Source organism: Homarus americanus, unplaced genomic scaffold (assembly GCF_018991925.1).
Source record: "Homarus americanus isolate GMGI-L3 unplaced genomic scaffold, GMGI_Hamer_2.0 scaffold30108, whole genome shotgun sequence".
Classification (NCBI taxonomy): domain Eukaryota; kingdom Metazoa; phylum Arthropoda; class Malacostraca; order Decapoda; family Nephropidae; genus Homarus; species Homarus americanus.
The window spans coordinates 5,424,803-5,446,891 of record NW_024748109.1 but is presented as its reverse complement, the minus strand read 5'-3'; the positions used below and the strand labels follow the sequence as shown (position 1 = coordinate 5,446,891).

Sequence of the window (22,089 nt, the reverse complement as noted above, 5' to 3'; positions counted from 1 at the left end):
CAGTACAGTAGTGTATGAATTTTTATTTTTGCACATTATATAAGAGTAAATGAGGAGAAATTGGACATTCAGGCAACTGGCTGAGTGACTGTACTGTGTGGTGGAGACGAGTCAAGAGACTGACAACTTACCAGCAATATGGATTAGTGACTTATCAATCAGGTCACAGGGCAAGAGTTACCACTGCTAACACAGAAATTGGGAAGGAGTAATTGGAAAAAGAGAGAGAGAGAGAGAGACCAGTCAGGCTAATCCATAGTTTCATTCACTGCATCAACATTATTGTATCGGCAATCTCATGTCATGTCTCGCGATGTTGACTTGGCAGAAGAACATGTGGGATAAAGGCTTGGACAAACATACCAGACACAGCATCACCACGGCAGCTCCAAGCTGTTGCCACCACTGGATAGCACCATACTATAGTGTGGCTCGACCATACTGTATTGTTATGGGATGTACGTTTAGGGACTGTACTAAATTAAAGGTACTATACTGTAACAAGTTGTACTATAACGACCCTCGCATCTGTATGTATGTATGTATGTATGTATGTATGTATGTATACATTTATTCAGGAGACCCATTGCCTCAGAGAAGAGAATAAAGATCATTCAATAAAAATGGGATTATTATCCCAGATATATATATATATATATATATATATATATATATATATATATATATATATATATATATATATATATATATATATATATATATATATATATATATATATATATATATATATATATATATATATATATATATATATATATATATATGCACTTATCTATAACTGTTATACAATCTACCCTGTATTTAAATTTAAACTTTCATAACTTATATTACAGAGCATTTTGTAAAGTTCATGTTTGAAGAACGCATGGCTGGCCTACTGGTGGCTGGCACATTCTGTGTGAACAGTTGTGTGTGCATGTAACAGAGTAAAAAAATAAATAATATAGTAGCAATAAAAATACTGTACTGTATATCTACTTAAAAATACGAGTTGAAAAATAACAATAACACAGCTTGGACTGGTAGGAGGATGTAGCTACAGGAACAGTCTAACTTGGCGACCTGCTAAGTCCATGGATTCTTGTTACCATGTTGACTGATATTCTGTGATATAAATATAATAATTGGCTAATACCCAATTCTTTTAATTCAATAATAATTTTCCATTGCATTTGAAAGTCATATTGGTAGCACAAACACTGTCAAAGGTGATGGGAAGACTAGTAATGTCAATTGTGACTGACTCTTCTTGAATGTTCTCACAAGGTATTGGTGAAATTGCAAGACTTGACAATGGATTTACATAGAGCAGTGGCATTGTTAGAGAGTTTGAAATTATTTGTAGGTAAAATGAGAAGTGAACTTGTGTTCTTTGAGGAAAAAGCAAACACTCGAGGCAGGTGTTTGAGAATATACCACACTGTGGTAAATGAAATAACGGATCTCACGCATTGAGCCAAATGAAAGACCACGTACGACAGCCAACTTTATTCTTGTGTTAATGGCGTATACACCTGTGACAAGCACAAAGAAACCACACAAATAGTCCTGAAATGTGTCCACACTATTTGTTATGTATAGGGAAATAACAGGCATGGTCTACAAAAGATAGAATTAATCACAGATGTGATATTCATGAAGAAGGAACATGCGGTCAACAAGATGACGACTTACTATAAAAGCAGCACAAGCTTAGAGGAGAGAGATGTAAGACCTACAGTACACATTTATTACCACAGTGCCTCATTGGTAATATAATCACAATAATATTTCACACACTTAAACAAGCTACACGAGGCAATCGAGTGTCTAAGAGCCAGTGAAACAATGTCTGTACTCTTGAATGATCACTTATGCCTCGACATAGAAACCATGATGTACATCAATGCCCCAGACTATAATTCCAGCCTTCCTCAAGCATAGCGATGCTTCCTCTCTGAGTGCCAAGGGGAATATGACTTGGTTTGCAATTTTCTCATTATTTATTACACAACCCCTAAGTTGTAATGCACCATAAAGGTGGGCATTAGACTAAGTGAGGAGCTGGTTGAAGTAATGTTGCCAGGCCTTGTGGTCCAGTCTTTGCAACTAATCCCGTGGCAAACTAACACTTATCACCTGTCAACTGCATGCATGCTGCTTCAGATTACCCTAAGCCTAGTGCTACACTGTTCCTCCCTGGGACAATGGCACGTCACAAAGAGACAATGTAAGTGGGCCTTACTAGCAGTGCATACGGCACTAACAATAGAAATCAAAGCCCAATGAAAAAAAATAATAGATTTGATAATATGCTTTTGGGCGAAGTTAGCAGGACAATAGTTCACACCACATCATTATTTACAAACTCTATGGTTCTACTCAGTCAACTTGATGCAGACAGAATATATTGAAGTGAGAAACTGATTTGGTTTCTTGTTAAGACTGAGAACAATGTTTCAGCTTTGTTTTACCTCAGGATCAAGGAAATGATAAGGGAGTTGAATTGCAAATATACAGCTTGCTCTATTTTTATGATCTTAAAGATACATTTCAAAATGTTAACTTAATTTTACATCGATGTCTTTTTACCTTATGGTGTCAAACTCTACTGGAGAATATTCTTTTCAAAGCTTGGGCTGATTAAGAAAAAATTATGGTCAACCTTGCATCAACATCTTTTGAAATTGTACACAACATGGACTCTATTGTCATTATCTGCAAGTGTTACTAACTGTCACTCTCCTCTCCCTTCATGAAGGAAGGATTGTACATTCACTGTACAGTATACATACACCTCTACGCACTAGCCTACAATAGACATGTGTACACTTTCCACTCCGTTATGTACAGCACTGTACTGTATGTACAGTACTTTCACACCTTCTGAATGTACAGTGCAATATACATAACTATAATCTCTTTTTATGTCTTAACACTGCTTTAACTCTATATTCCTGGATGATTGTGTCCTGGTACAGTAATGTACAGTACTGCTGAACACAAATTTTATGCAAAAACAGCAGCGAGTGTGGGAACAACCTTGTACAATGAAGCAGAATGTGAACTAAGTGTGTGAGTCAGTCGTCTGAGTTTCCCAAACAGCTAGCCCACTCATGTGCCCGGAATGTGGGGAAATGTGCATAGGCATCAGAGCATGATGAAATCTCTTGGAACTCTTCGAAAATATGTTCAAGTTTTCCCAGAATTTCCTGGAAGGCTCAAAATTCATTCTGGTTATTGGAGAGTTCCATGAACCGGAAATATTGGCTGGCTGGGAGATTACTACAGTACATATTGAAAAATGTTATGCTGTGTATTGAAATATGCATTTTACCAATTTCAGTCTTGCAATTTATGTGCAAATCATATAGAATAAAAATAAAACTGTGATGTATTGTATATGGAACAGCTTCTTATTTTATTGTGTAATTATACACTATTATTTTAATGTTGTTGTGTTGCCCCAGGGCCCTGCCTGTTCTTATTCCAACCCCTGACTAGTAAGTTACCCTCTATTACAAGAGCTGCCTAGCTATGGGCTTTGCCATAAACAGGGATTTCAGGATCACTCCTCCATTTCTGGCTATTGTCCTTCAGCCAGGCAGCTGTTGGTATTATGTACAATGTTTGTTTTTTCATATTCCGCTACATCCTCTTTCATTCTCCTCATTCCCCTTCAGCTCCGTGGTGGCGGTTATGAACCCGAACTTCACTATCCAAACTGGCGTCGCGTTCACAAACCCATTGATCGTCACCACGTTTTACTTGACTCATTAACAAAGCTTATGGATGGTAATGTATTGATTCCTTTTCACTGTAGTTTTTGGTGCATTTTTTCTGTATTGTTTGATGTAAAACTTTCATAAAATTTATATTGTCTTTTCTTGATCAGGTTTTAGTGTTAGAGTTTTCTATGACATTCACCAATTGATCTGTAGTGAACCTAGAAATTTCTCAAGAGGTCCTTTATAATCCATAATAACACCAAGCCAACTTCTCTCTTTCCTATACTTTTTTACCCAAGAGTTAATTTAAGTTAGTTAACTATGGTATTACTCTCTGTAGACACAGTTTGGTATAACTTTTCTTGCTTTAATTATTGTGGCCCTTTTATTACACACATGCCTTCTAATTAGAGTTTCATGTTGTGCTACAGGATTCTATTTTACTGTTTATTTTCAGGTGTAAATGACACAAATTCAGGGACAGACAAGTGGTTGAGTCGTTTAGAAAACAGCAACTGGATGAATAATATTAAGGAAACATTGAACTGTGCTTGTCTTGTGGCTCAGTGTCTCGATCAAGTAAGTGAATCCATGGAGATAGCTCATGTTATGGGAAAATCCTATAGTAAATGTAAATCTACTCTGTCAGTACATTTTTCATGCTGTTATGCAGAAATGTTACAAAAATCACATCTTTATTGTATTACAGGAAGGTGCCTCTGTCCTTGTTCATGACACCGATGGTCTGGATTCAACCATTCAAGTTACATCTCTTGCACAAATAATTCTCAACGCAGATTGCCGCACTGTTCGAGGGTAAGATTGACAAGATGATAATTGTTACTTTAGTAATTCTTCTCTCTAGTAAATACAGTATTAACGTTCACTAATCCTCCAGCAGACATGAGGTAATCCAATTCTGTGATTGTAATCAATTGCCGTAAAGACCCGTAATTCGTACCCTTCAAATTCGAAACTACTCATAGTATTGTTTTCCTGTTATGAAATATACATGAAATTTTTTTAATATTTGCTAAAATTTTGGATTATGAGAGTCATTTACAAATATGTATGATGTATGTGTCACCATACGATGCTTCCGCCCGCTTCAGTGTAAACAAGTATACACATGTCAGACCTGTCGGTCAGGGTCAGTTTACATTGGTCAGTCATGGAGTGTACAGTCGGGGTCAAAAGTTTGCTCCCACCTAAAATGAAGCAGCATCAATCCCAAATGAGATGAAACAGTCCAAGTAAGTCAGTTCGGAGACACATTCCTGTGACTCGGTTTCACCATGAGGAGCGAACTTTGGCCCCGACTGTACAGTCCCCTTCACTAGTGCATTTACAGGGGCTCACATAAACATTTCACAAATCATTATCTTTGAGGTGTTTTAATATTGTTTTAATTTGATTTCATAGTGTGTTTACTATTGTGAGTTTCCTTCTGTCAAATGTAAACACAGCGCTGCCACACTGCACTAAACAAACACAGGGTTGTCACACTGCACAAAACCTGACAAGCCCCTGTAAATGCACCAGTGAAGGGGATTGTACATTACAGTCCAATGTTGGAGCCATTATGTCTGATAACACTGGACCAAGCATCTCAAGAGGAGCCTCTAAGAAGAAAGCTATCAAGTCAATAGACAAATACAAGAGCTTAATCATCTAAGATAATGTTTAAATTTTGATTGAAGCAGATAACAGAAAAATACCATTGTTGTTGGGTTTTCCTTCAGGAGGTGTCCATTATATTTCATAAAATCTTATAATTGGTAAGGGTTAGAGCCTCTATTATTTCGAATTATGGGGTTTTATTTTACAGTTGTTCAAGTACAGGTAGTCCCTATATAACACGACTTCACACAACACAAAATTCACACTAGCATGAGGGACCAATCGGGGAAACTGTTGACTTAGCATGAAATACATTACCAGTTTAACATGAGCCACAACATGACAAGGCATCATCGTGCCAGCCTGCTTCTCACTGGCCTCTGGGTCACACACATATTGTTGTTTCTTGATTTGTCTTTATTAACCTGTACCAACTTGAATGCTAAATTACCAAGATGTAACAAAAGTAATAGTGATAGCAAGAGACAAAGAAAATTTATTTCAGTAGAGGTGAAATTGAAAATGAGAAAGTTATGAAAAGGGAGAATGCACTGCTGATATTATGCATGCAGTAGGCCTTCATAGGGCAACCATACTCACAATTTGCATTCCATTTCTCTTTGCAAGACTTTCCTTGTTTCCAAGTCTTTCTTGTTGGAAATGCATAGAGATTGCCATTTCCAAATTTTTTGGAAATTGTTTAGTATTCATGAACCTAGTTTCCATATTGGAAGCTTCTCGGTGAATGTAGATGAAGTGATGTTAGTTACTTCAACTCAATTTTGATTATATTACAGATTTGAGGCACTGATAGAACGGGAATGGATACAAGGAGGCCATCCTTTTGCCACTCGCCATGCTCGATCATGCTACACTCCTAGTGCTCAACGTTCTAAGTCCAACTCTCCTACCTTCCTCCTCTTCCTAGACTGTGTATACCAGATTCATGCACAGTTCAGCTGCAGCTTTGAATTTGCAGAAAACTTCCTTGTGATGTTGTTTGAACATTCATACTCATCACAGTTTGGTAAGATGATGACTAAGTTATTAGTACAGTATTGATCTATGTTCAAATTTTACCTCAGTTCTCTTTATCAGGCTTTTGTAACTGGCTTAGTGAATTGGACGACTTATTTACAATAATCCCTCACTAAAGATGGAGGTTATGTTCTAGAATTCTTCCATGGTTGAGAAATACTATGGTTGAAAGTGCTGGATATAATGGTGTTAGAGGCATAACCCCTGAGAGACATACCAAAAGTCTTATAATGCCCAGCTCAAACTTAATCCTTAACCAGTTAGTTACACTTAGATAAAAGTACTCCCTTGGTGCTTGAAAAAAAAAGCGTTATTTGCCAGAAATGATCCAAAGCAATGTAAAAATGCATGATAAAAAATATATATATATATATTCATTCGTTAAAAGGTCCCATGCTGACAATTTACACCTTTGGCTCTTGGCAGTTTTCCTAAGCTGAATAAAATCATCTGGCAGTAGCCAGAGTATACGTAATTCTAAAATGCAATAAACAGATTAAGGGGTTAAATCCTCAAGATAGGTGCCTGGTCACACTTCACTTCCTGGTTATTTTCACATTTTTGTCTTTATGAAGTCATGCTTTCTATACCAGATTCATCTGATGTATAGAGGCGAGTCTTTTCAGTTGAAATTTATTATTGAAGTCTAATACATTAAACCCTCAATATGATGTGAGAGTAGAACCAAGAGTTGTGCAATATTAGATTGCATTATATAATTTTTCTCACTTTAACACGAATTCCATTCGTTCAAAACACATTTTAGCAAATTATAACTCACCTAAAATGTAAATTACTGCTTTCAGGACTGCATTTTTTCTGACTCAAGTTGATTGATGGAGTAAAAGTAACTGGTGTGTCAAGAATCGTGTGTGATTTTTGTACTGTACATGCTGTTGGCCATTGCTAGCAAACCCGTGCTACCATCTATTGCAGATGGGAACTTTACATTTTTATCAACTGATTGATTGTCTTCATTTCACATTAAACATTTAAAAACATATTTAATAAAACATTAAATTTGCAAAATGTTTTTTTAAGAAGTGAAGCATTTAAAAACATATTGATGGTTTTTTTATGCTAAAAAACATAACCAAAAGTAAAGAAAATTATCAGGGCCACATTCTTTGGAGTAAGAGTTGTGAACTCTTGGAATAATCTTTCAGTGAATGTTGTGATATTAAGATTGTGAATTGTTGCAATAACTTGCCAAATAATTTTTACGATGAATCAAGTGTGGCCCTTTAATATGTTACTTGACTAACACAGGCTCACTGGTGTGTTAGTCTCATTTGCTATGGTGGGCCATACTTGATATAAATATTGAATACAGTGTACTGACAAATTCCTTTAGTTAAGACAATTTATTTCACTAAACCTGGCCCACCACCAGGTTGGCTCCACACTATGCCATGTATCTATACTGTACATAGTGTTTACTCACCTTAGATAGTGACATTTGAGCACAGAATCTTAAAACAGTAAACAAATGTACAATAAGAATGTGGTGTTGTACAGAAGAGACAAAGGAAATGTTAGTTTAGATGTGAAAATTGATGTGTTAAGGCATTATGAAAAAAAAGGGAACAGCTTTGGATATCAATATAACCTTATGCTCAGTGTTTAACATAAATTTGTATATTTTCATGTTTTGTCATCTTGGAAAATAGCAGCTGCCAAATCCAGGCCTCAGAGTTTAAATATTTTAACACGTATATTTTGTTGTGAATTAATTATCCTATCAGCACAAGCAAGAAAATTCTGTGTACTTAAAATATTTATGGGATTATAGCACAGCTCCTGGATCTGGACTATGTGACATTCAGTGGAAGAGGAAATGAAAAGGTGTGTCTGTATTATGACCAAGTTTTATACAAAATATTCAACCTGGGGCATCAAGGAATTCAGTGGAATTTAGCAAATCTATTAAACAGTACAGTGTAGTATATGAATGTATTTACATAACTGTACTTTTATATATGATGCCTTGAAATCAAACATATAAAATATATTCCCAGGTACATTCTTGGGAAACAGTGAAGGAGAACGAAGAGGGCTGCAGGCTCAGGAGAGAACCTCTAGCCTGTGGTCCTATGTCAATCGGCCAGAGGTGCTTCCTAAGTACCTTAATCCCATGTATGAGCCCAATCAACGAGTTATTTGGCCATCTGTTGCACCTATGAGTTTGGTGAGTCTTATAAAAATGATGCTTTAGTAATTTTTTATAAGTGTTTGAAAATATTTTCCTGCCATTTTGAAATAGAATGCTAAGAATAAACTATGATGTGCTATTATTAATCAAATGTACGATATTCTCATCAGTACTGTATAGAATGGGAGGACAGAAGAATAATTAAAATTCACATAAAAACAGATGCCTCATCAAAATGGGAGACCTTGAGCCTCTGTTATTATGGTTATATCAAGATCTTCAGTTGAAAAAAAATATTTAAATGTTTGATTTTTAAATATAACTAAGAACGATCTCTATCATTTAACAGCAATTGTGGGCCAGTGTCTTCTTGAGGTGGGTGGTTGACCAGGCACCCCAGGAGGCAGCATGGTCTGTGGTGCGGGAATTGCGGGAGCGAGATTCATCTCTGAGATCTCGTGTGGCCCGCCTCAGGAGACAGTTGCAAGATCTGGAGAGAGAGGCAGTTGAAGTAGGAATAATATCACCACCAACAGAAGTAGAGGTTGTCTGAACTGGTATGAATATTCATTCAGGTTGTTTTTACAAAGATATACAGTGCAGTATAGTCGTAACTTTGTACACAGTAGTTCATGTTACACAGTTAACCATTTTCTTAAATATCTTTCAACAAGATCAAGGAGAAATATCATTTGTGATGTAAGAAATTTTCAGAGTATAAATAAAAGCAGTTCTCAGATGGAACATTCAGGAATTATTACAGTAAATTACTGATGTAACCCCTCAGTTGTGAAGGACTTATGAGAAAGGGATCCAGATTAGCTATTTATTAGCATTGAATTGTTATAATATGAATAGTACTAAGCACAACTTAACCCAGCAAAAGAGATGTAACAGACCTGACCTTTACCCCATTCCATCATGTTATTCCTAAAAAATAAGCTTAAAAGATTATAGATAATAATTGCCCTTGTATATTTTACCTTCATTGTTTAGAAACAGTTTTGTATATTGTATATTTTATAGTTTTTTTTATTTATTGTATTTATGTGTACAGTTTTAGGTAAAGTTTTATAAATATATTTTATTGGGGCTTAATTGTACAGTACTTCACAGGAAATAAGCCTGAATTTCTGATTGGCACATCTCTCATCTTTACAAAGATCTTTACAATAAATTTACTTACTATATTCAGTGATACATATTGACATTGGAATTTGGAAACTACAGTGGAACCTTGCTACATCTGATACTCAATATATCAGAAGTTGGCTTTATCGAACCAGACCAGGATACTTTATATCAGCATGTATCTAATATGGCTGATGTGTTGGCGTCCTTAACCATGTACCGTACAGTACTTTGTTAGCAAGAGTTAGTCTACCCTTGATGCACGCGCAGGTCACTCGGTGCTACACATTCACACTATTATTCTTTTAAAAGTTCACCAATTTTTAAATTGATCGTGAACCAAACTATTCCAAATTCCTTGACCTCCCAAAGTCAGTGGTGAAATTCTACCTCTTGTTTGTCTACCATCAGTGTGTAAAAGCCAGTTGTAAGGAAACTGGTAATGAGGGAAAACTGTGCATTTTCACCATCATGCTATGCAAAGCAGTTGTTTCATGGACTGGAAACTATACTTGCACAACAGTCCTGACTGGACCCACATGACTCACAGTCATGCTCTAATGTTTATTGTGATTTTCACAGTTATATTGTTGTTTGCTAATGTAACAATATCACAAAGGCCATCAGACCCCTCAATACCATAGATAAAAGTCAAAAGACATATTATAGTTATTATAATTTAATGGGATTTCTCATGATGAATTTTCTTTTCAAGCATTTTCACTTGGAGTTCATCACTTTTCTAAATAAACAATCTTACATGTGCCTGAACATTGCTTGGTGTTAGTTTCAAGCGCCTTTTAGTTTTATTTAAATTTTCAAGCCATATTTAACTACAGTTGGGTCTTCATTTACGCGGTCAATTGAACCCGCGGAGTACCGCGTAAAACGAGAAACGTGTAAATGAAATAACAGAACATATGGGATTAATTGAAATAGAGACTGGGCCGACCCCCAAACTCCACTTTTTCCGACACAATACATACCTCGTAGTCAAAATAACATCTTAATTTTATGATGGTATGCACACACAATTAATAATTAAGAGAAATATCAATAATTTTAGGTTTTTTAACACTTACATTCGTAGAAAAGATGGCTGGGCACACGGGGATGGGGGGGTTGGTTCCGAGGCAGAGGGCAGATTATTGGCCCTCACCTGTATCACTTGTATCAATTGTATCACTATCCACCACAGAGGCTTGCAGGGCCTCTTTGTCAAACCCCTCAAAGTCCATATAAGTCCATATCCTCACTATCACTGACTTGGGCCGGCTGTGGTGGGTGGCGGGTGAAGAACTCGGTAATGTTTTGATGACTGGGCGACCTTGTGCGCACCCTGCCCGCGCCGCTTCCCGCGTAAATGACCAAATTTGCTGCGTAAATCAAGCATCCCGCTTCTGGCAAAACACCGCGTAAATGACAAAATGCGTAAACCAAAACCACGTAAATCCAGACTCAACTGTATTTATTCTCTTGATAAAATTATAAACTACAGTATATTCTCTCAAAATTTATTACAAACACTTTTATTAATATTCTGGAAGAGTGAAAAAAATTACTAAATAAGAATAATGATAACATTTTGCCCTGAAAGATTGTGGCAAAGCAGGATGTAAAGTCCTGATAAGGAGATCCTATTTACTCAGAAACCCACAAACTTCTTATGTTAAGTTTTTCCAAGAATAGAGGAATTTGGATATTGCCATATATATATATATATATATATATATATATATATATATATATATATATATATATATATATATATATATATATATATATATATATATATATATATATATATACATACATACATACATATATACATACATACATACATACATACATACATACATACATACATACATATATATATATATATATATATATATATATATATATATATATATATATATATATATATATATATATATATATATTTATTTATTTATTTATTTATTTTGGAGTGTGTGTATGAAGCATGTAAACATACAGAAATAATGTCAAAATAAGCAGCAGCACTTTAGATGCTTACTTTTACTCTTTCTATATCATTCTGGCCAGATGATCTGCACTTTCTAAAGACTGTAATAAATAATATGTTTATTGTAAGAAAATCTTGCTATAATAGCTCTGCACAACTGAGTTAAGAACTTACCAAACCCAAAACACATGTTTGTATTTGTCATTATGTGTTCAGTATTGTAACAATCAAAGTTGCTTGTTTATGACCAATGAAATGGATGAAGGACTGGGCACCGTGGGAGGGTTGTCTGAGGAAGGAGGCCCCAACCATTATCTTACACAGGGCCCCTCAGAAGCTAGAGCCAGCCCTGGTTAATTTCATAATGATTTATATTGTAAACCTATAACCAATAATGAGCAGATCCCAGATCTCATGTTTCCAATAAGGAAAAAAGTCTGATGATTAGAGGAAGATCTCTGTGTATGAGACCATGGCAGGTATTCATACATGCGTCCTATTAATAAGAGAAATAATTGTTTTATATTTATTAATAAGTTAAATATTTCATTTTAATGTATACTATGATGAATCTGGTGAGTGCCAAAGTTGGAAGTCTCATGAAAACAATTCCAATCAGCACCAGTAAATATATCTGACAGTAACTTCATATTACTCATCATTTTTTAATACATTTATGAAAGAAGTCTTTTATTCTCGATATAACAAAGTTTATTACATGGATTTCTATGGGAAATTAATGTCCACTGAGTGTACAGGTTTCCAGGAATGCCTCATGTATGTTACCAGTAAGTGGCTTCTGATTGTATTATTATTATTTGTATTGTGTTATAAATGGTATCACTTACAAAAGCATTTACTGAGTGGATGACCCATTTTAGTTGTTCACTACAACACTTGCTCTTAACACTGCTGAAGCCGTCTAGTCTGCTATAAGTTGATCTATCTGACAGTTTCTCATTCATTGTGATGTTGTTTTTATTTATTTTTAGGCTGTTATAATACATTTATTTAGGTGATAGTAGGTACACATATCACTTTGTTTGCATTAGATAGTGGTTATGTAACTTATAGGGCCTTACCCTGTCCATTTGTGACTTGTACTTCAGTTGTAGGTCACCTGAGGTAAGGTCTAGGAACATGTTCCTAATTTCACCATGTTCTTATGTGTTCCCCAATCACAGATTATTTAGTCATGGTCTTGCCAAGAAAATATCCCTTGCTTTTGAGAATTGAGACCTGTATAGGTTTTCAAAATTATATGGACAAGGAATTTTTTTAAATTGTGCCTGAAATTGCAAAGTGCCCTACATGAAATTATAAGTAAATATGAATACAGTGCACCCATAAAGTTGCTCACAAACTGTAAATATAAACTTAAAATTTCACTATTAATTCAGACATTGAAATAATAAAATAATTTTGTGTCTGAAATAAAATCTGTATGTGCTCGATAAGACAACATATATAAATTATTACAAACATAAAACACTTAATGATATGAATTAAGTACTGTACTCTTGACCTTGCTAGCCCAAGTCAAGCATTCATTAAAAGGGTAGAGTACAAATGAAAATTAGTGATGTGAAGACATGGCTGTATGGTACAGTCGTGATCAAAATTAATCATCCAATCCCCTCCTACTACCATACCTGCGAGCTCTAGGCTTTTATACACGACGAGTCACAAGAGGGTGGGGGAGGTATTGATAGGGGGAGATCTAGGGGTGGCAGACCCGGGTGAGGTAGGACAGCACAGGTCTAGGACCACTGTTTGTGGTCTTGGAATTATCCTTATCACTTAAAGAAGATGTTAGGAGATTTCAGTTAGTGGATGTAGCTTGACGGTGTAGCTTGTATCCCAAACACCCAACCAGGAGGGAAGGTGTCATATGGATTTGACTTTCCCTTAGTTATCTGTGCCTTTACTTGAGATTGTACGGAGGGATGCAAGTGCGCTTTTGGCATTAGGGTTGATAAGGCTTCTGACTTCCGTGAGGAAAAGCCCCTGATATGATAACCTAAAAGAGGAGGGGGCGTGACTTTGCATTCGGCCGTACTCACCACGAGTGACATTAAACAAAGCTGTTATTTGATCACTTCCACCTCCTGCCTCTACTGTTCTTGAAGGAAAAATCACTATTAATTGAACCCCCCAAAAAAGAATGAATTGTTACTTTATCACTTTCATCTTCCTTCACTACCATTAAAAAACAAAAAGCAATATTAATCTATAAAAAAAAAATGGAATAGAATGTGACTTGTCCACCCTGTAATATGTTTATTAGAGTTGAGAAAATCAATGTGAGGTGGTAGTGGCAATGTTGTTTGACTATTCTGCTCCACACCCAGCCCAGGATGGACGCTAAAGAATGTCAATTGGTGAGTTATGGGCAAATTATTAGTTTGCGCATGGCTGTCTACAACATGTCAGAAATGGCAAGGTAGATTGGGGTCACCAGGCATACTGTGAGATGTTGGTTAACCCTCTGAGAGGCATCTGGAAGCTTGGGAAACCAGCCGTGGTGAATATTTTTTTATGGTTTGTTGGTACTGTATGTGATATATTAAAAATACTAATTTCCAGTGTATAATGTAAACAAAACACATTTGTACTCTTAATTCATATAAATGATATAATTTTAGGCTTGGGAGACCGTGACACAGGCAAGGAGGATATTGGACAAGTAATTGTGATTATATATGACCTTTGTTGGTAAATATTAAAAATAAATGTGATTTCCACCCTCGTTTTCAATATTTTTCCTCATATCAACGTTATTATAAATATCTAATTACCGTTATTTAAAACCTGAACAACAACCTGTAAACATGATCAATAAGAAAATAGAATACTCTCTCAAGAAGAAAATATAGTGAGAGAACAATTACATCCATCCTTCCCTTCTTTCATTCATGAATATCCCTGCTTTCTTCAACCCTCCCCCCCCACCTAATGCGCAATTTGCATCTTATACCTCCTTCCCACACCCCTCCTCCCCTAACAAACAGCCATCACCCAAGTCGACCATTCGCCCTCTCCACCCCACTTGATTTGCCATGCAGGAAAGACCCGGCTAGGCGCAGGGGTTAGGTGGTGGATTGGATAACTACTTTTGACCATGACTGTACATGTATACGGTAAGTCCTCGCTTAACGTCGTGGTTACGTTCTTGAAAACACAACGTTAACGGAATCAATTTTCCCCATAAGAAATAGATAAAATATGTTAGTTATGTTCCCCTGCCTCCCTTTGCCCCATAAAGTACATTACATATACATAAATTCAGTGGAATTTTTATAGAAAATGTATATTATACATAAAAAAAAGATAAATAAACTAAATCATTTTGTATTGTATTCACTGATGGTCAGAGGTGGAGCGAGTGTGTGGTGGGTTTAAAACCTCCATTTTCATAACAAGGCTAATGGTCTTGCGTTGCTTCTTCACAACACTAGCATCACTAACACTAGATGGGCTCTTGGAAGCCATTTCGAATGGTTACAGAACAGTATTTATAGCAAAAACACTTAAGCACGCACGTACGCCGTGGATGCCTAACAAAGACCGGGGACACTGTGACGCTCCGCGAGAGAGTATAGCGCGCCAAGATGAGAGAGGGTGGCGCGCCATACAAAGTAGTCCGTGACGACTTTATAACAAATCGGTCGGGACGTTGTCGGAATCATGGGTAACTATAGAGTAGCACGTTATAATGAAACAACGTTGTCTGGGGCAACATTAAACAAGGAACTTACTGTACCTTGCTTAACCTAGATTCACTTTACACCTTCATTATAATGTAGTTGATTGAGTAGGGAATTATTTGTGTATAGTCCATGATTCACTGTTACAGTACAGTATGTAGTTTAGATATATATTTATTTTTTTTTTTTTAATATTTGCAGTACTTTTCTCTTCTTAGCTGTGTAAATATGAGTATGCTGTGAGACCCTTTGGCTAGTTCATATTCCAGTAAACTCTCTCCAACTCCACCGCATTTGTTCCATGTGTGTTTTACTACTGTATAGATGTTGTTATATGTACTGTATATTTATTATTTACAGTGTATTAAGTTTTGGGACCAACAAGTTTTTTGTCTGGGAACTTTGCTGCACTTAATTTCACCTTTATTGAAGCCTTGATCCCTAATGTTTTTCGTCTATCACTCGAGACTCCTTACTGATATTAAGATCAACTTAGATATAGATTTAGGTTATCACTCAAACTGATTGGTGAATCAAAGTTACAAATGATTCAGTTGCTGGTTAACTTGTTTCACTTTATTACACAAGTCACTTGATAAGTAAAGAATAAAGATGGATTTCCTTGGAGGCTCAGTCATCAGTAGATCACTTCGTGGTTTATAAACATGCAGGTTAATCATCAAGTATTTATAAACAGATTCCTTTAATACATCACAAGTTAGTGTAGATGATTTGGTGCTTTGGTGCAGTGCAGACGATCAACTAATGAATTATAGAGGCTAGGGTGGACTAAATGGTGCCTACTGTACTAAGGTACTGATAGATTAAATGGTGAATTAAATAGGAACAAAATCACACAAAGCTACAAATTACTAAACAAGTAAATGATATAGGCACTCTCGGAACACTGAGTGTGTAAGAGAGGTAGAGATGTCTCACCAAATGAATCATAATCACATAGGTTGTTTTTGTTACAGTGTTATTATTGCGCCTCAACAACTAAGATCTTCAGCGGGTAACAAAGTTAGTACTTACACTAATCCGACGACAATTAAAATTATGTGATAGAACCTTGTGTTCACAGAGGAAAAGGTGGAACACTTGTTAAAATACTCTTATATCACGTATAGTATATACCGGTATATATCACATAAATAACACATATCACTTGGTAAATTATAAGAATTACAAGCATATTACTCTGAATTACAGAAATACAGGAATCACTCTGAGAATGACGAGAGTTAAAGTGAACAACTTGATGGATTAGATGTGGATCAATTTGGTAGAAGATAAAGGTGCACCTGGATCTCTTGATGGGCAGCTTTATGGATCACGATTAGTTGGTGACAGTAAACATGTTAGAGGAGATGCCCGTCCAGTAAGTATGGTACGTCCGAAGTACAGTCGCCCTGCAATAGACAAAGACCATTGGTTGTAATGAAAAATTATGGATATTGGTGGGTGCCAGTCTCACGTTATTTAATTATTCTAAGAGTCGGCAATCTCACGAATAAATATATAGTACCTCTAATCCATAAATCAATAATTTGTAAATACTGCAAATTTGTCAACAAATTGCCGACAATGAATCGATACATCTGACAAAAATTATCAAAATATTTGTTAGGATAGTTTTGTCAGTAATACAATGCCGGTACATTTTTGGTGAACCTTGACTTGATTACGGAAATCGGCACAAGCCACTAAGCTAGAGACGATACGTTTCGTCTGAGCAATACACCCTGGCCCCCTGGGAAAGATGACAACTCGTAGAAAAAACGACAGAAAATGGGAGAGTTTAAGCAAAGAGTGCTAGTGTGATGCCCTCTTTAAGGGTCAGGTAATATCTTTGTTTTAATAAATATCAGATGATAGAAACAAGAAAAAACTGGAAAGTATTGCCCTAAAAATCACTCGATTTGTATTAGATGCGCTTCTTGCCCACAATTCTCGAACTGATGACGTCACTGCATCTTTGAGACCCCCTTATGAAATGAAGTAACTATACTTTCTAACCATCCACCTCTGACAAAATATACACATAGACTTTTCCATTTTTACAACTCACTTGAAGAAAACTTTTCCACTATAGCCGTACGGTGGCATCCAGAGAAAGTTGATCATCATATGTTTCTTGCTGCTGACGTGAGTTGCAGTGTCATTCTGAGGAGGAAAATTTTAATTATTATCTTGAAGCCGAGAACCTTGTAACACTGGGAAATAGCTCGGACAGACCCAAACTTTCTTTTGTGACCCCATCTCTACAGGTAACACAGGCTGTGCAGATTGTGTGGAACATTTACTTATCCCGGGAAAGTGACTTGAAAATTTCTTGCCTGAATATTTTTGTTCTTATTTACCCTGACAAATTTAGAGGGAATTTCACTTAATAGAGCTTTAAGGTCGATATTGAATTCCTAGAAGCCTTTAATCCCCGTTGATTATTAAAAGGAAAAAATAAACATGCTGAGATGAACTCATTTCCCGCCGCCACTTAAATGGAACACCCTGTAGGTTAAGGCCGAGTTCAGTTGGAGCTGCACTCTGATAGATTTGAGAGTAGCCATACTAGGCTAGGTGTTGTTGTAGACAGCTTAAATCTTCTACAATGTAGAGGAACTAAGCTGGGTGCAATGGCAGCAGCACTATAGTAAACTTAATTAAAAATGTTGGGTAAATCGTTTATGTGACAGTGCTTGGTAAGCGGCGGTACTGAATTAACATCTTAATTTAGCTTCCCTCTTACCCCTCCCCAATTTATCAATACTTAAACAGGTTGTTATGCAAACAGTGTATTGGAAATTGACTACAACGGAAACCCCATGCCCCCACTGCCCCCTTCTCTTACGACCATTACCACAGGCCTGTAAGGACGCGGTGGCTGAGTAGATACAGTGCAAACATCCAACAGTGAATGGGCACCTAACTTTGCGTTTGGGGAAGTAAAGATAATCGAGTGTATCGTCGGTCACATTGTCCCCCTGTGTACTTAAGAAAGAGGCCGTCATGCCAAAGAGACCTACTTACAATTTATTTGTTTGGGATAGCACAAATTTTACCTTTTCCCTTCATTTACTCTTTTTCCTCACCAGGCCTTTGCAGTTCATTGGCTGGGTGATGGTAGAGTTGGTGATGAAAGAGCCGATCGGGTTATCCTCGGTATCATGGACCTGAACCATGAACCCCTCAATCGGTATCGTCCCCACCAGGCACACTGTTGAAAGGTTTTTCTTAATGCTATATTTATACTGTAGGTAAGTTAGTTTTGAAAAATAATTTAACTTTATTTCCTATTACAGAACTATATCCTCATGAAAGGTAATACATTCCTTTACCTGCAATTTTGAAAATGAAATGCAATGCCACTTTTATGTCTGCTATTATTAAAAGTTATAATTCTTTTTTTTCTGCTCCACACTGAATGGGAAAAGTAAACAGAATTTGCATAGCAGGCTGCTCTACAAGAATATATTATTGGGATAAATATTCACTAATTTAACATACATAGCATTTCAAGACTTTAACAACATTGCATTAAATAAATAAATAAATATATATATATATATATATATATATATATATATATATATATATATATATATATATATATATATATATATATATATATATATATATATATATATATATGTGTGTGTGTGTGTGTGTGTGTGTGTGTGTGTGGGGAGGAGGAGAAAGTTGTGGTTGTAATCAACAACTACGTATTTGTATCATTAGTGGGATGCCTACTTTCCAAACAAATGCCAGGGTTCAAACGCAATCAGGAATCTTATATTCGAGCCTCTGCTTGGGAATAAATCCTTGCAATTTGTAAAAACTGAAGAAAATTTGGGAAAATCTTTTCTTTTTTTTTTAGACCAGATATACGCGTCTTATCTGAATACTCAAAAAGTTATTTTGAATAAAGTAAAGTGTGTTCGTATCAATCAATTCAGTTTCATCAAGTCACAGTACGTCATATTATTAGACAGTGCAAATGTGTTATCGAGTTTCAGCAAGTTAAAATTGATCAGAGATGAGAATGTCAAGAATATCAGAATCCTTGCAAGTCCAATAAGTTTAGAATTTGAGCAAATTTTATGAGACTGTTTTACACTCAAATTACTAGGCAGTCAAGAACAGACTTCCAGCGAATTAAAAAATAGTGACAAGTGAAGATTTTTAAATTCATGGTGGTCAAAGTAGCATCAAGTTGCATGAGGCAAAATTATCTAAGATGTTATATAGGTACCAACTGCACATAGGTCAAAAAAGTTCAGGGACATTAAATCTAGAAGGACAGAACTTCATAACTTCATGTCGTTTGTGTTTCGAAATTCCACGAAGAAAGTCTTAAAGAGGCTACTCACTAGGGACTGCTGTGTCCGACCTGACATTGGAATTTGAAATAGTGAGTTGGTAGGGAGGATCTGACGCCGCCTCAGTGAAGGGTACATGCCAGGGAGCCATCCACACACAGGCGCAGTCTGGAATCTTATCAGGGAACATCCACACCACTCCCACCTCAGCCAAACTAAGGAAGGCGAGAACGGTGGCTTGGGTTACTGCTGTGGACCTCATCCTTTAGCTGATGACCAAGGCCACACACAGAAAGTATATCTGGAATTAATGCATGAAACAATCACTCTTATTGTGTAATGTGGGAAGGACAAATGGGAGGTGAATAATGATTTAGTGAAGAACCTAAGAAAAATCAGTGCTAATAAAAAAATTAAATATGGAATAAGGTGAAAGAGAACATTTGGTAATAGTTGTAAGAGTCGCAAATATTATGAGAGTAGATTGCAGACTGAATAGAACGCAAACATTAAGGTTTACATTTGTTTTTTGTCTTTTTTTTTTTACTGAGAACGGCGGTATAGTTGTTTTCTCCTGAGGAATGGGGGAATTTTGCCCAGTGTGATATCCTCTTTTAATGAATGAATTTTTCGATGTCACTGCTGGCACGTTGGAGACGGTCTTAGAAGTCAAGCAGGTTAGGTTTTATTTTTTATGAATTGCTTTTAAAGTTCTTATAAGACTTATTAGTTGAGCTGTTTTATTCACCTTCTTCTCACAATGGCCCGAAAACTTCGGTTAGTTGTCAACATACACACTGTTGTCTTAAAGGCATCTTTTGTTAGGGAATCTTATGTACGAGGTCTAGAGAAATTTTGTATATAATTTGTGGATTATGAAAAAGAATATGATAAGGAAAAACTACTAAAACACCAACCTTATAGACGTCTTCTGAAAAAAAAATAGTGAGGTAAAATTATAATTCCCAAAAAATCTTTACTAGAATTAAAGAGTTGTGACGTTAGTATGTATTAAACCTACTCGGCGGCTTAGTTTCGACTGGGGGAGTTGGACAAGACTGCATTCAACAGCACATAATTACGGGGAATTTAAAATCACTCTGGTAAACACTGTATACTAAAGCTTTCGGTACGCAAGGAGGCAACATGGCCAGTACTGCACTTGACCACTTTCACTTCCACTAGCTGTAAACTTAGGTACCCATTTGCACCTGGGTAAACTGGGAGTGCCCGGGGTTCGAACCACTGAGTGCTGTATCCACTCGACCGCCGCACTCCAGGTAAATAAAGCCTAATTTCTGGGAATTAATCAAATAGTACAACTGAACTAAAATACTCAAAATATGAATTGATCAGAAAGTTATAATGAATATGCAAGAAACTACGGAAAGGTGAAGCAGAGTGGTAGAAGCTGACCTGGAACAGTGGCTGAGCTCTTCACAGCGCCGCCTCCACCAGCAGTTTGAGGCAGCTGAGCTCAGAACTGTGATGACGAATCGGTGGACTCACCCTGTCGTAACAACCTCCTCCCCTTCCTGCTACTTCTTTCTGGATATATGCATCCCAAGGCTTTATTGGTTGTCCTTGGTCAGGTTGAGTTGCCTTTCTGTTTACCATTGTTTGCATTGTTCACACATTGCCTTGTATACCTGCACGGCCTGTGTACATTGTTTACATTGTATACCTGCATTATATACAGTATATGCATGTTAAATTGTGTACCCGCATTGTCTGTATACAAGATGAATCAATTGTAAACTTGTATGACGATTTTATTGAATGAATATCTACTGTATATCTATGTATCTGTCCATCTATCTATCATTTTCCCCTCCCTGCTACCCTCTCCTCTTCCCCTCTCCACTACCATTTCCTCTAATAATACCTCCTCTCTCACATACCCTTCCTACAACCTCTTCCCCCTCTTTCTCCTCCTCCTCTTCCTCCTGCTCCTTCTCCTCCTTCCCCTCCTCCCTCCCTGCTATCTCTTCTCCTCTTCCGCTTCTTGCTGCTTTTTCCCCTCCTCGTGACCTGCCTTGTATCTCCTCCCCTCCTTGCTAACTCATCCCCTCCCTACTACCTCTTCTCTTCCCCTCCTTAATGCCTAACCCCCGATGAGTCACTAAGTGCCAGTGTTGTAGTTAGTATAATGTTATTACTGGCCTCAGCAACGAAGGTCTCTAAGTGCGTAACAAGTTTAGTAATACAACAACGAAAACAAAGTTAAGAGAGATAGAACTCTGTAATAGCGCCAGCGTTACCCTGTGAGTCACTTTTTTGTAAAATTTTCGACACTTAATTTACTAGACGTTCGGCTGGTTGGTGTATCCAGTAATAGTACAGGTGGAAACCAGAGACCGGGAAACCTGTGATGTTTGGTTAAACACCTTTCTAACATTTGTCCGGG

At 36.6% G+C, this 22,089-nt stretch overlaps 2 protein-coding genes across 4 annotated transcripts in view; one reads left to right on the top strand and one right to left on the bottom strand.

Annotated features, from left to right (window-relative positions):
• The window catches only part of LOC121880189 (myotubularin-related protein 9-like), a 32,322-nt gene extending 22,820 nt beyond the window's left edge, over positions 1-9,502 (top strand). For both annotated transcript variants that reach the window (XM_042387320.1, XM_042387319.1), the window contains 6 exons: positions 3,684-3,795; positions 4,186-4,307; positions 4,438-4,544; positions 6,146-6,375; positions 8,405-8,574; positions 8,888-9,502. In XM_042387320.1, the coding sequence (XP_042243254.1) occupies positions 3,684-3,795; positions 4,186-4,307; positions 4,438-4,544; positions 6,146-6,375; positions 8,405-8,574; positions 8,888-9,091 (945 nt within the window). In that variant the 3' untranslated portion in view covers positions 9,092-9,502. The remainder of the gene's footprint in view (positions 1-3,683; positions 3,796-4,185; positions 4,308-4,437; positions 4,545-6,145; positions 6,376-8,404; positions 8,575-8,887) is intronic.
• A 6,547-nt stretch (positions 9,503-16,049) lies between these two features.
• On the bottom strand, positions 16,050-21,231 carry LOC121880188 (defense protein l(2)34Fc-like). 2 transcript variants are annotated; one of them, XM_042387318.1, is made up of 6 exons: positions 21,099-21,203; positions 20,600-20,613; positions 19,734-19,983; positions 18,456-18,580; positions 17,435-17,529; positions 16,050-16,775 (listed from the first exon to the last, which is right to left on the bottom strand). In XM_042387318.1, the coding sequence occupies exons 3-6, from the start codon at positions 19,942-19,944 to the stop codon at positions 16,703-16,705; spliced, it is 504 nt and encodes a 167-aa protein (XP_042243252.1). In that variant the 5' UTR covers positions 19,945-19,983; positions 20,600-20,613; positions 21,099-21,203; the 3' UTR covers positions 16,050-16,702. The 2 variants fall into 2 exon arrangements, with proteins under 2 accessions (XP_042243252.1, XP_042243251.1); XM_042387317.1 differs by lacking the exon at positions 20,600-20,613 and having other exon boundaries at positions 21,099-21,231.
• Between the last annotated feature and the right edge of the window lie 858 nt (positions 21,232-22,089).

Excerpts from the sequence above, each read along its gene's own strand:
- LOC121880188 (XM_042387317.1), bottom strand. The coding sequence starts at position 19,944 with ATGAGGTCCACAGCAGTAACCCAAGCCACCGTTCTCGCCTTCCTTAGT. Across the intron at positions 18,581-19,733 it reads GTCGGACACAGCAGTCCCTA|TGTGCCTGGTGGGGACGATA; the intron begins GTGAGTAGCCTC and ends ACCTTTCAACAG. Across the intron at positions 16,776-17,434 it reads AGTGGAAAAGTTTTCTTCAA|GGCGACTGTACTTCGGACGT; the intron begins GTGAGTTGTAAA and ends TGTCTATTGCAG.